The following is a 14,371-nucleotide window of genomic DNA, read 5'->3' as shown; positions in this document are numbered from 1 at the left end:
TCCAACATTTTATTCAAATTGCTGTAAATCACTGATTCTGACAGAAGCTTCGTGCAACTCTGAAAACCTTCAAACAAACCAAGAATGATTAACATTAAATAAAGAGAAAAGAACTAAAGCTGAAACAACAACTGCCACCCCCCATCTCCACCAGCACACACACAGTGATATGTCAACATGAAACAAGCTTTCAGGAGATAATCCTCCGCCTCCTCGGCCACACGACGAGTCAGAAGGCCGACAGCCACGCTGCCCCAAGGCCTCGCCGCCTCCATTTATTCTGCATCACTGAATATCAGGACAGCGTCCGTTTGACAGTGACACAAATGAGACAGTTTTCTGTTACAGAAGAGCAAAACACCAACAGCCAAAACAATCACAGCGAGACATCCCGACAGCAGTGATTCAGACACAGACACTTTTTCCTTTCTGATATCGTAGAAGAAGAGAACCTGAAGCAGGGAGCTGAAGGCCGTCTGAAAACGAGCATAGCTCGTTCAGCGTCTGTCGCGTGTCATCTCACACTCTTGGCATTCTGAGGAATACTCTTATTAGTTTTATTGTGTGATGGGAAGATTGACATTTAGGTTGTTTTTTTTATATACTTGTGTGAAGTTCGAAGCTGCACTTAGAAGATGAGCTGATCGAGTCCGAGATCACTCAGCGCCCTCCGTCGCAGTTAGAAAAGACGTGACATGGACTCACTCGTGAAATCTCTGATGATTTTGGGTAATTTTGCAGGAAAAATGGCAACAAAAAAAACCCCCAATTACTTAAATCTAGCCGCCAATTAATTTAGTTTGGCCCCTGAAACTCTTACAGTTGTGATTTGTCATTAATGCTGTGTCAGCAGAAAAAAGGTTGAATGTTGTGACCTTAAAGTTACTTCGAGCTTCGAGTTGAACATTTTTTTTCTCACCATATACACAGAACACAAACAGAGCCTGCTGCACTCAAACCAAATATTTCCGCTGTTTTTGTTGTGTCGATCTGCGAGTTCCTAAATCGTCGTTCTGCCTGTGACACAGTTTAGTGTCAGGAAAGCAGAACATTTTCATTTTCTTGTTTATTTCTCTTTAAAGTTTGAACAGAATGATTTCAGACTTATTTTGTACTTTTTGTAAAAAGTGATGTTTCAGAGATTTGCTTTCCATGGTAACGGTTTACCGATGCGTACGCGGCGAGCTCCGTGATGTTAAATGGCAGCCCGAGGACCTTCTGCTGTCTTCTCAGACCAATGATGAAGCTGTGATGTGCGTCAGTCGTCAGAGTCGCCGTGTTCTGCCGTCGGACTGTTGTCCTGTCAATCAGTGCGACTCGCAGCCACACACAGGCAGCTATTGTTGAACGCTGATTTCCATTGTGTCCTCGTCTGATGGCGAGCTCAACGGCCCTCTTCAGTGTGTGTGTGTGTGTGTGTGTGTGTGTGTGAGAGAGTGAGCTGCATCCTCAGCTCGCTGTTGGGCCGGATCAGTGACGGATAGAGTGGCGCTGCTGGAGTGAAAGGGGGGGGGGGGAGAGAAAAGAAGGGATGGAGGAGTGGGCCGGCAGGAGGACAAGGGCCTCATTCTTTGCCGGTGGTGAGGAGTTTCAGGGCTTTCTGGAGGTTCTGGATGGCCGTGCCCACGTCCTCGTACTGCAGGGCGCTGCCGGCGTACTTGCAGTATTTCTGGGCTTTGGTGAAGTCTTCCGGGGAGAGTTGGATGCCGCCTGGAGGGAGGGAGAGCGGAATGACAGGAGGATAAAGGATGGAGGGGGGCAGAGAGAAGGAAACTAGTGAGATCAGATATAATGTACAACAACTACAAAGCAATCAGAGCAGCTCTGAGGGCCGATCGCGCTTGAAGACTGATTTACTGAGAAACACAAAGGGGAGGATTGATGCCAACCATGGCACATTCCATCAAACGGCAGACAGACAGATCTGCACAAGCAACTGTTGAGTTTCCTTAGCTACAGGTGGCTTTAGGAAAGGAGACAAAAGAAAGGAAAACAGCAAAGGATCCCTTTAATGTAGATAACATCAACTCTATGATCACACCAAACATGAAACTTTATCTGTAACATGGAAAAAATGTCCCACAAGTGTTACAGTGACTTGAAGTATTTGGTTATTACTTCTGATGCTATACAACAAAAAACCCTGAAAGTTAAAGGTTACAGATTCATTTTACAAATTTCTTCTCATATAACAATACTTGTGTTACTGCCACTGTGTGAGACACAGGATGGATGGATGGATAACATGGTAAATGAACGGTTCTTCTCTTCTACCCCTGCAGTCACAGCTGTTTATACCGAACGCCTCATTTACTCATACGAGCACGTCTCTGCACTTCCTGTCTCAGCGATCAATATCTAAGCCACAGAAACATGCAGACTGCAGCAGGAAGGGTCACCTCCTGAGCTACAGCTGGGCCTACGATGGATGAATGGATGAATTCAGGAATAGCTGGAATTTTTCTAAAGTTTCCAGCAGCTCCACTCAGTTTTGTTCAACTGCTGCTTTGAATAAAGTTTCAATGATAAGAAAAAAAAAAATTTCTGGGGGTTATAATCAAGCCGCTGTCATCCCATTTTACCAATTTCCTGTAAGTTTCAGTTGTCGTCCGTTTTGTTCTGACCTGCTGCACAAAAAAAGTGTGTTTGATTGTGAGCATTGGAGAAACGAAGCACAGCATGAGTCTTCTGCTCTGCTCGGAGTTTATTTCTGACTTAAATTGCCTTTAAAACACTCGAAGTCCCGCTGTGATCCGCGTCAGCCCATCACTGTCTGTCAGTGTCAAGGGGATTGTGGGTAATTCATCTCTGCGATCAGAATGTATTTAAATAAAGACTCATCAGTAATCGGCCCGATGAGGGGAGGCGTCAGGGAGGAGACACAGCGTCTGTGTGTTGTTTAATAAAGAGATGTGAGGCTGTAACAAGTTCATGATCCTCGGAGATAAACCGCTCCCTGTGAGATCATCATGTCGCTCAGCCTCTTGCTCTAAACTTGTCCACGATCTTTTGTTTTAAATCTCAACAATTAAAGAATCAGGTTTTTCTTATCATCTTCTCCCGTCCTCCCCTCTTTGTCGTTTTACCTAAAATATTAAAAATGATGTGATGTTGACCGGTTTTGACCCAGCTCAGTTTAGTTTTATTCTGCGTAGCAATTAAAGAAAACACGAACAAAAGAAGTGTAAAAGTGAAGATCCCGACACACCGAAACACTAAGTAATCTAAAGTTTTACACCCTGTGTACAAACTACCAAACAGCAGGAGGTAGAAGCTCAAAACTTATCGAGACCGACTGCTTTTCGTCAAAAAATAAAGAAGTTAAAGAAAGATTTCAAGCTGAGTTACTCTCACACTGAGACGGCTCGATCGGAGAGATGAACATTTCCCATATTAAAGTTGAACACGAGCATTCCTCTCAAAGTCAGTTAATCTAATAAAAAGTAAATTTAACGGTTCACGGTTTTATTTATAGTCTTTATAGCTGAAACTTCATAAAGGTTGGCTTTCTTATATTTTTCCTGAGATATGAGTAATATTGAGTATCCAGGATCATTTGTAAATTCTTATTTCAGATGGGTTTTACTAATTTTAATATTTATACTCCGTTTCACAGTGGTGGAATTTTTAAGATTTCCAAATATTGTGAAATTTTATGACATTCTGTGTTTTGTTTTAATTAATTAATTAATTTTTAAACAGTCAAAGAACATCTTCAGATAATTTTCTACTTCATTCAGAGGTTGTTCCACGTTATTTCCCTGGCACACTGGTGTGTGACATCGGCAAACAATATGACCTTCAATGACTTTGACATTGCAGCCATGTCATTGATGTACAGTATAAAAAGCAGTGGCCTGATGACAGATCCCTGAGGAACCCAGCAGAGATTGATTGAGCTTCCAAGATAACTGTTAACCTATACACACACATGTCGTGGGTTAAGTAAACAGTTGTGATCGACTTTCTAACAATGATTTTTTAGATCTAAAAATATTTTCACAGCTTATTCTTTGGTTTCATTTGTAGGTGTTACTGAATCTATAAGGTCAAGCCTGCAGTGACAAAAAGATGTTTGTTTTTTCTTCTAAAATTCAAAAATGTTCTCTAACCAACAAGAACAGTGAAAAAAGGCAAGCTGGGGTTTTATTTGCAGCATATTCCACTCTTGGCCCTCCACCCATCAGAGTCTCTAGGGGCTCACAGCTCAGCCTGAAGAAAACACAGCTCTTAATGTGGGTGTAACACTATAGGATACATAGACCCTCCTTCACATACAGGACTCCAGAGTATTCTATAGGGGAAAAGAAAAAACCCAACCTTGTAAAGACCCTGCCTCCAGGAAACTGGATCATGAGCTCAGAGCATGTTTCTCTTTCCCTTACCTTTATTGCCCTCTTCTACTTGCCCCTCTGATGCTTCCTCCCCAATGTTTAAGCGCATGTTTTGAACGTTCCAGCTAGGAGTAACGGTTGTTTGGTTTCTACCTCTCTGACGATTTTGGAGCTTGGTCATGGACACGGATATGTTCCACCGTCTGTCCCTGCTTACCGGTTACCAGCAGAAACTTTGGTCCTTTAGCACTGCTGTTGGAGCTGTGCTGCTGCTCTGGAAAATTAGGTTGATGTTGTATTGTTAAGAAACCTGACCACACAAATGTAGGGTGAGCAGCTGATATCAGACTGAAAGTTTCTGTGAGGTTTCAGACTGAAAATGGCTCACAGTCGCTGCTCCAGCTGTGAGATGGGTGGAGTTCAAGTTATTAACTTAAAAAAAACAAACTTGTTTTTATGAAGTATGGGGTCACTGTGTCAGCACGAAGCAGGGAAAGATGGAAACAACTGCAGAGGCATAAAGATTTGACTCTTTGGACGTACCATTTCAGCTCTATGAGGACAGGTTACAGGTCATAACAGATCAGTGACCAGTCCAATTAACACATACTGTACAAACTGCCTCCAGCCATCAGATTCATCCAGTTTTAACTATATTCTAACTTTCTTCTCGTTCATGATCTTTTGCTTCTTACCTGTCTATCCTTGATTTTACTGTCTATCCAGTCACAATTCATTTATTTTTGCAAAATTGGTAGACATTAAAAAAGCAAGAAATTTCAACACAATAATACAAATAAAATCTTGAAAGAATCCATTCCTAGAGTCCCTGACATTTATGTAGAGTCTTTGCTCCCTTGTTGATTTGCTTTCTTGTTTGAAACTGTTCCCTCCTCTCTTTGCATCTACGGGTGGTCGATTGGCTCCTCTGGAGTCCCATCATCTCTCTTCTAGCCTTTACCCGATCATTCCATTTTTCCCTCTTTCATCACTCTACTTGTTCAGGATGTTTCACTCCCTCAGTCAATCCTTCCCTCCTCAGAGGACACTCTTTAATGTAAACCAGGCCTCTGCTGCGCTCTCCTCGCTCTACGCTTTGCTCTGCAAACAGACCACGAGACGTGGTCTTGGACGGGACACGTCTCCAAGCCACGAAATGACTGACGGCGCAAAATCGAATCATGTTAACGCATTCTGACGAATAATATTCAGTCTCACTGCTGACAACACGAGCAGGTTACTGCAGGCTCTGAATGCTGCAGACAGAGAGTCAAGACTACGACCTCCACTCCAGGGACCTGGTCTGATTCTCTTCTTCTTTTCTTTTGTGTTTGAAAAGTAAATATCAACATTACTTCAAATGAACACAGCACCTTGGTTGTTTTTGGTGCCACGTAATATTCAGCAGAATTTTCTGGATTTTGCTTTTTAAACACGTTTACCGATTCTACAGGTGACTGACCGACACTGTTGACATCACAATGATAAATCACAGTCCACAAATGTACACGAACGTGTCCATACTTGCCGAGTTGGGCACGAGGCTCAAGTCATTACCATACCATGGTAACAAATCCAAAGATGATCTAAGATGCGCTACATATTTCTGTTAGACAGTTCGGACATAGTGAACCTCCATTTACAGGGTGTTTCCAGAAACCAGGTTTCTCTGAACAATCCTCAGACGTGACAGTGAGCAGCTGTCACTGGATCTACTTTGTACTCATAAAACAGTCTCACAGAAAAGCAGTGATAAAACATCCAACCATCTGCACAGTCTAAGGGCGATAACTGTCTCTTATGGACAAAGAAAAAAAAATCAATTTAACAAACCATAAAACATGGTGAATGAGCAGATTTCACTTGGAGATTCCACTCAATTCCACTCTTAATAAAAACGGTTTCTGTCTGTAGTTCACTCCCTTCAAGTTTCTTCACAAGTGGAAAATGATGCACATCATCTGCATTGAGCGCCTGTCTGAACACAAAGTCTTGAATATCCACTACCCACAATGCAAATCTCTGCAGCTTTTCCTTCCCACTGTTGCCACAGCACTTGGCTCGTATGGGTCATGTGATTGTATTGTAGGGTCTTCACCTTACAATATCAAGCACCTATCTAAATAAAACTGAACTGAACTGCATTAAATGCATCCACCCTCTTCCTGTCACATAAAAGATGAAAACTAAGATGGAAACTGTCCTCAGCAGTTGTCCTGAAGGTGGCCTCCTAAAATGCCTGCGTGTAGATAGAGTTTCCTTAAACATGAGAAAGTTAAACGCTGAGGTCACTTGTGTATTTTTGGGCATACAGACCGCAGCAAGACTTTTCTTCCATTAAACAGAGGGAATAAATCTACAGATCCATCCAGCTAATGCTTCTTCTGCACAGTTAATGTGTAGCATATGAAACAATAATAACACCAAATTAGTTTTCTACTTTAACATTAACATGGTGGGCGCCTCCATAAAGGACCTCTGAGAGTCTCTGACAAGCAGGGCAGGCTGAAAGAACAGATCAACAGATAATATCTCTCTTGGCTCTGCGGCTCTCGTAAAACACGCTCCTCTGCTCTTAAAAGTGTCCTGGAGAAGAACGGGAAAGAAATGATTGAATAATGTTTCACCATAAGCTTCTAATCCCCTGGCTGATTTCTCTGAGCTGGGAAAAGACTGGGAAAATATGCTGACTGCATATACTCCACAACTAGAAGAGCCTGAGAGGCAGAGGAGGGGGAAACGTGGAAAAACCAGAGACCACAGCGCTTAACGTGGAGGGAGACATTTGAAGAGGGGTGTTTGGAGAGGTGGTCGAAATAAGAAATGATCTCAGGAGTCATTAACTGCAGGATTGCTTGAAATAAAAAGAGTAAATGAAACGAGCTGACAGCTTTCATAATGAGAAATCAATTAGTTTTCAGAAGGTGAGCCAGGAAGGACCCCAGCTGAAACGTTCCTGTTACTGACTGACGCCGTTTCTAGATCTTATTATGTTTCTTTGTTCCTTCACTGGTTTTGTTTTCTGTTACAGTGACACATCTTTGGGGTGTTGTGAATTCATATTATTTATTTACATTTGCAGCACTCTGCTCTCCCAGAGTCTCGTCCAGAGGGTTAAATCAATGAAAACTGAAAACCAGTGCAGATATTCTTTGTGCTTCTCATGCTGCTACCTGTGCACAATGGTAAATTCTCACAATCGCCCTGCCCAGCCAAAGAGCCACGCAAACAGACACCAACCAGGAGCCATAAATCACACACGGGAGATTACTGCTATGGAAACTGGCATGAATGGGGATGTATATGGATGTATTAGTCCCTGTGCTCATCGGGAACGACTGCGTGCTGTAAAATCTAACGCTGGTGCATTTACAGAGGCCCAGAGTAAGTCAGTGGAACATAAAAAAATCTAGCTGATAACTATACAGCTCTGATATCTTAATGGCATTTCAACGCTGCAGTAAAACTCTCGTACAAAATCATGCCAGTGGTCAAATAAATGAGTGACAGTTTGTTTAAGGGTTAAAGATTAATGGTACTCTGTTACATCACACGTAATGAATTAAAAAGTTTGAGCCGGCTGCAGGGGAGACGCTCAGGGCTGCCGGAAAGAAACACCTGCTTCTTCACCGCATCTTCATTTCAGAGTCTTTGACGAGTTTTAACGGAGCGCTACGAGCTCCATTTTTCTTCATTATCTGCCTGGACTGAGGCTTAATGCGCTGCATCAAAAAGGCTTTTTCATTTTAATTATAACAGCGATTGGACAAAAGTTTAACTGCCCGAGTCACACGGTTTATTCAGAACATCTGAACTCACCTTGACAGAAAACTGAAGTTTGAATGATTCAGTGATTTGTCATAAAGTTGCTGCTGAGCCGGCCGACTGAATATTTTTATCTGAGGAACTGCGTGATGCTAGTTTATGCATGACTGGCTGACTAAGCAACCTGCTCAGTCTTTAAGGTTATATGGTATAATATGCTCTATGGCTGCACTGTGCACACTGCAGCAGCGTACAATTCCTCTGCAAACATTTTACTTTTTGCTTGCTGCATGAATGACACGTAATCACTGACTGTATAAAGGTGGGCAGGTTTAAGCCTGTGCACCTGCTTCATTTATCCTTGCTGGTAGCTATGCCCATCGTTTATGTTGAGTCAGTGGTCTTCATGGTCTCAATTAAATTTCTTTATGTATTGATGTCACAATAAAGCTGGTTAATCTGCAGCTCATAAACACAGTGATGTGTTACACATTACACAAGCATATATTAAACACTTTTCTATAATCACGCTGTGTTTGCACTGTAACTATCATGAACAGAGTAAAGCAGAAGGCCGCTGTGTCCCTTCTGAATGCATAAATACATTAGATACAAACATTAAACACGTCCCACGTGAGCCATTGTCGTATGTAAAGCCTATTTTTCGGCTGTTCTCAGTTGTTGTCACAGGTTTTTCTTTACTGAGAGCCTTTGTGAAGCAGTTTTTTTTTAACTTTGTGGTTCTTCTGTTTGTGCCATAATAGCAGGTGAATGGAAACACTGAAGCTGCTCAGCTCAACCTGCTTGTGCTCTGCCAGCCGCTGAGCAGCTTCTCTAAAACAATTTGAAACCACGCGTTTAAAAACAGCAGCAAAGTGTGAATTACGGGAATGATGCTCATCCTGCCCTCCAACCACGCTCCCCCTCTCCCTCTCATTCTGCGGCTGACCGCCAGCAGCTAATGACAGTCTAGACAGCGGCGAAGCGGCGGTGCTGAGGTCGTAATGATGTGTTAGATGGCAGACAGACGGACGAACGGCGCGAGGTCCAATCAGACAGAGGCCACCATCTCCTCGAGTGCCACTTTCACTGGTTATCTTATGTCTCCTGGTGCTCAGGAGGAGAAAGAGGAAAGCGCCGTTTCTCAGCCTGGTAATGGAAACTGGAAAACGATCCTTCCATCATTTCATCAGGCTCAGTGTGGCAGATTAGCTGCTGTCCTCTTTTTAATTGAGAAATAAATATGAATGGCTCTGCCATCAAAGTCCTGATTCATCACCAAAGTACTCGGCGGGGTTAATGAAACGCTCCGACTCATTACACTCCAAGGCTGTGAGTGAATCTCTGGGAATCTTGTTAGATGTTGCTCTTTATAATTCGCTCTGTGTAACATATTCATGTCGACGGCGTCTGAAATCAGTTCCTATCATTAAAGTCCATTAAGCTCCTTAATGCGAGTCCTCTTGTGCTACTCATTAACCACATACCATTAGCTTCCCACTCACTCTCTGGCTCGCCATGTTCGCATCTTCCTTGGTTTATACTCGAGGCGTCTTTCCATCAACAAGTTTTACACATGTGTTTATAAAAAGTTTAATAGGCAAAGAAAAATCCAACAGATTCAGTTTAAGACTCAGCAGCAAAAACGTCCTGTCTGTTTGCAGCGGCGAGGACAAAGGAAAATGAAACACATGAAGTTCTAAATTTCTATGTATTAAATTAAATAACTATAATAGTATAAATTATACTTTGTATGTGTGCACAGAACAGAGGAGGAAAACAAAGCTTTTACTATTCTGAATAAATTCTTTGGGACATTTTTGAATGATGTGTCAGGCCTTACTCTCCAACATCATCGAAACAGCAAATGAAGGAAAGTTACAGGTGAACGGTGCTCATCCAGAAGAGTTCAGCTCACACTAACACACTTTACCTTTGATTTTTTTTATTTAATTTGTCAGCTGTGCACAGAAATATGATTCCAGTGGAGTGCGGTGGAGCGACAGACAGAGACCATATGCAGAAACTTTTTTTCATCCTTATATTAATACAATATGTCTGGTAGAGAGCGCTAAACGGAGGCCACCGGGGTCTCAAACTGGATTTAGAGGCAGTCAAAGTTTGGAAACAGTCTCAGGAATTTATTCCAACTTCACATTTTTGCATTTTCACTATAGGAACATTCGGTATCCAGATGAGCGTAGAGAGCAGCAGGAATGGTTGTTGGCCTTAAACCAGTGAGACGTCTTTTACGAAGCAGTTTTTAAACCAGTTCAATGTGAAAGCAGGATTACCTGCAGACACCAGAGAGCCTCTGACTCAGGTGAACCGCCTGCAGTCTGAGCTTTGTGTTTATAGGGAGTTGGAAGGAAAAGCAGTTGTGTATCGTGTCTGCAGTCATCTGTAAGTGTGTGTTTTCTTACCCTGCTGCTGGGCGCTGAGCAGTGTGGGGTCAACAGTGGGCACTGATCGGGGCATAGGCACAGGTTTAACAGCTTCTGCTGGTCAACAAAAACACTTCAAATTATGATTGTGGTAAATATTCAAGGAAATACTCAGTAACGAATGGCCAAAACTATATTTCTAATAACTATGCCAGTTATCAATAATCAGCAGCACGGTGGGGGGATAGGTTAATTGGATAATCCAAATTGCCACTAGGTGTGAATGTGCGAGTGAATGTGAGTGTGAATGGTTGTCTGTCCCTATGTGTTAGCCCTGCGACAGACTGGCGACCTGTCCAGGGTGTACCCCGCCTTTCGCCCTATGACAGCTGGGATAGGCTCCAGCGCCCCCCGCGACCCTGAAAAGGATAAGCGGAAGCGAATGGATGGATATATCTAACACCTGCGTTAGAGTGCCAGAGATGGACAGGTCAACATCCATCATCTTCCTGACCTTTACCCAGCAGGCCACAGTATTTCAGCCCCAACATACCCCCATTAGATTATTGGATGCCGTCCTATTTTTCAGTCTGTACATCTCTGAAGCCTCAATCTCAGCTCTGACTGCACAGATATGAATATTTAGTGACAGCTAGCAGAAATCCAGACAAGAAACAACACAATCAAGCGTCTGAAAATGACCAAGCTGCCAACAGATGCTTCACTTTGGATGCTCTCCTAGTGGAAATGAACGAAACGTCACCAACAACACGCTGCGTCACTGCGATCAGGTGGTTACCTTGGAACGAAGCTGCTCTGTAAACCTGTCAGATTTCAGAGCTGTCCTCTGAAAAGTCCCCCTGAGCGTTCATCATCAGTGAGACAGAACTAAACTTTCCACTCAGCCAAGCATGTGAGGAGAGCCCCAAACTCTTTCCCACACACCCGGGCTACAGCCTATCACATGGGTCTGAGCAAAAGCTTTGTTATCAGCAGGGTTCAGTCTCTCCTTGTCTGTCAGCAGGAGCAGGTCCACCTCTGCCGCTCCTCTTTGTGCAGCGGTGACGGTGGACCGATTGTGTGTGTGTGTTTGTGTTTGGGGAAAGTGTGTTTGGACGGTGTGTGCAGCTCTTTCTGCAGAAGCTTGTGTAATCTATAATCACCTTGAATTACTCGAGGTTTCTGCGTGAATGTTTATTTTTCTATTGTGCCCCATCACTCTGCGCAGGAAGCAAAAAACTAAACACCCAATCCTCCACGCAGATCTATGAGGTGGCAACAGTGCCTAGACAAGTGCTCTTATACAACATTTTGCCTTTACGCTGTTTCCATAAGGGAACAATTACATCTCACTTTGGAGAAGTTTTATCTTCTTTATATCCTCCAGAGAACATCTGCAAACATCTGCGCCAGCAAACATGTGTACATGCGTCTCTCGGGGAGGAGTGTCACTGAAAGCGTCGCCGGTAAATTGCGAGGCCGTCACATACTCGGTGTTATCAGGGGAAATTAGCAGGATTACAGGGCGGGTGACAAGAGAGGCAGCTCTTCTAGTTTAGACCTTTAATGATGGCAGAACAACAGCACGCTGGAAACAGCAGTCAGGTGATCATGGCATCATTATCGTAATTCATTTATATAACACAACGTTTTTTGTCTATAATTAATCATCCACGTTTCAGTGATTGGACAGACCTGGACCCTCACTGAGCATGTGATGAAGCTAGACCACTAACATCTAAACAGCACTGTGTGTGTGTGTGTGTGTGTGTGTGTGTGTGTGTGTGTGTGTGTGTGTGTGTGTGTGTGTGTGTGTGTCTGCTGCAGCGACAGTCTCTTTAAATAAAGTGCTCCATGTGCTGCACAACACAAGTCCCATATTCGACAAATTACAGTCTCTCAGACTCTGAAAGTCAGCTGCTGTAAATGACTCTTTCTTAGAAATATTGTACAGCACAATATTATTTACTCTGTTTTAAAGCTACAGAATTTTAAATTGCTGCTATTATTTCATGTTAAACCTCGATGTTCAGAGGCACGGCGGGCCCAGTGTGCTCAGAGGAAGCAGGATTTAATACTGGCGTTTTAAACTGTTTGCATCGTAACGTAGTGACCTCAGAGAGGTGTGGCAGGCACGGCGGCAGGCTGATACGAGGTGCGATCGACGCTCGGAGTTTGGCTCACTACGGTGGTGACCTAGTCTCGAAACAGAGCTGAAAGCTGTTTTCATGTGTTTGCACACAGATTTCCAAACACGGACAGATCTGATTGGTCCTCTGAGCTAAATGCTGCCGTGTGACAATGACATAAAACCACTGTGAGATTTTCGAAAGACAGCAGAACTGTCTGCGTGGAGCTGAGGCTGATGGACAATGGGAAGTGAAATGTTTTGCTCGACAAGGACACATGTGTCAAACATGGAGAGCTCAGCACGTACACTCAGCTTGCTATAGACTAAACCGAGTGACCAGCGTGTTGACATGTGGCCACGCTGTTTGTACACACAGCCAACCTCTGTCGTACCTGTAGGCGGCGGCAGCTCGGCCGGCGTGTTGGCCGGAGCGTGGGCTCCTGGTGGGATGTGGATGTTGTTGTAGTTTGTGGTCGGAGGACCCGATGGGGCTGATCCTGGACCGGAAGCAAAACCTATGCCAGGGGCGGGGCCTGGAACCGAACTGTGGTCCTGGTCTTCGGAGGCCTGTGAAGGAGGACCGCCTCTAAAAGAACCCCCGTGGGAGAGGCCCAGGCCGGAGAAGCCTTCAGCACCAAACTCGTCTACCAGAGGGAGAGAGAGAGAGAGGGGGGGGGGGGGGGGTCATTAACTGTGAAACAGGAAGATTTCTTCAATGGACAGCAGCTCCAATAAAAACTACTGGAACATTGTTTATGGAAACTCATTTTGCTTTCACACTTGTGTATCACTTCCATATCTCAGAGTTTCAGTGGATCATGAAGGAATTTCTGTTTTCACTGGCACGCGGTTTCTCAGCCGAAGAAACGTGAGAGCAGTGTGGCCGGGATCAGATCCACCTGATTTCACCACTTTCCATCCCGTCACTGCGCCCTAATCTCTAATAACTACATATCTGTCCACACAGGGTAAAATGGAAACACAGGGATAGAAGTGTAAGTGACGGATCGTGAAATAAGAAAAGTCTTTGTAGCTCACATCAGCCTGGATCATTTACAACCAGTGCCTTTGGTGCTCATCATGCTGCTTACCCTCAGACTCGGTTCAAGTTTCTGTGTCTAAAAGTGAAAAAGGACATTTTTTACCACACATCAGGATGCAGGAGGTGAACAGAGAAGCTTAAAGCTTTTGGCCTCACTTGGTTTCAATCACACAGTGAAAAAGGGTTCTTCATCAAAAGCACATCAGGTGGAATCCAAAAATGAGTTTGGGGAAAATGATTAGAATTCATGAGAATCTCATTAAAGTGAACAGAAAGGAGGTGTGTAAATCCTACAGATATTACATCAGAAATTGGTTTCAGATGGAGTGTGCAGCGGGGCATGTGTGAGCATTTGATGGAGCGACTGCAGGACTGCAGGTGACTGATCGCCCTTGTTTGTTGGTATTCTGTTGCACTTTTAAACACATCACAGGACTGGGGACGTTACACCAGCCACTGACTCCTCTGATTACATTACACCAGTTTATTTTCTGTTATCGACCCGTTAAGCATCATTTATTCAATATGGAAACACAGTTTACAGCAGACCTTCCCAAAGTGTGGGGCCCACCCCCTAGGGGGGGCGCAGGGCCATGGCAGGGGGGCGCGGTATGAAAAGAAAAAAAAACCAAAATGCTTGGACACTGCTAGCACGGGGCGCCCACAGAAACACAAAGCAGGAGATGAAGCATGGCTGAATATGTTTCCAAACCAA

General features: G+C 43.8%; 1 protein-coding gene across 3 annotated transcripts in view; it reads right to left on the bottom strand.

The window, feature by feature from the left end:
• vta1 (vesicle (multivesicular body) trafficking 1) overlaps positions 1-14,371 on the bottom strand; it is a 60,864-nt gene continuing 46,493 nt past the window's right edge. The window contains exons 6-8 of one of the 3 annotated variants that reach the window (XM_085372705.1): positions 13,007-13,258; positions 10,523-10,600; positions 1-1,710 (exon numbers count right to left, since the gene is read on the bottom strand). In XM_085372705.1, the coding sequence (XP_085228831.1) occupies positions 1,565-1,710; positions 10,523-10,600; positions 13,007-13,258 (476 nt within the window). In that variant the 3' untranslated portion in view covers positions 1-1,564. The remainder of the gene's footprint in view (positions 1,711-10,522; positions 10,601-13,006; positions 13,259-14,371) is intronic. The other 2 variants (XM_085372706.1, XM_085372707.1) reach the window with 2 other exon arrangements.

Source organism: Diplotaxodon limnothrissa, linkage group LG15 (genome assembly GCF_057381915.1).
Source record: "Diplotaxodon limnothrissa isolate DT_005_m linkage group LG15, D_limnothrissa_male_GT1.1, whole genome shotgun sequence".
In the NCBI taxonomy this organism is placed as follows: Eukaryota; Metazoa; Chordata; class Actinopteri; order Cichliformes; family Cichlidae; genus Diplotaxodon; species Diplotaxodon limnothrissa.
Note: the sequence above shows the minus strand (reverse complement) of the source record. Positions and strands in the feature narration are given on the sequence as shown.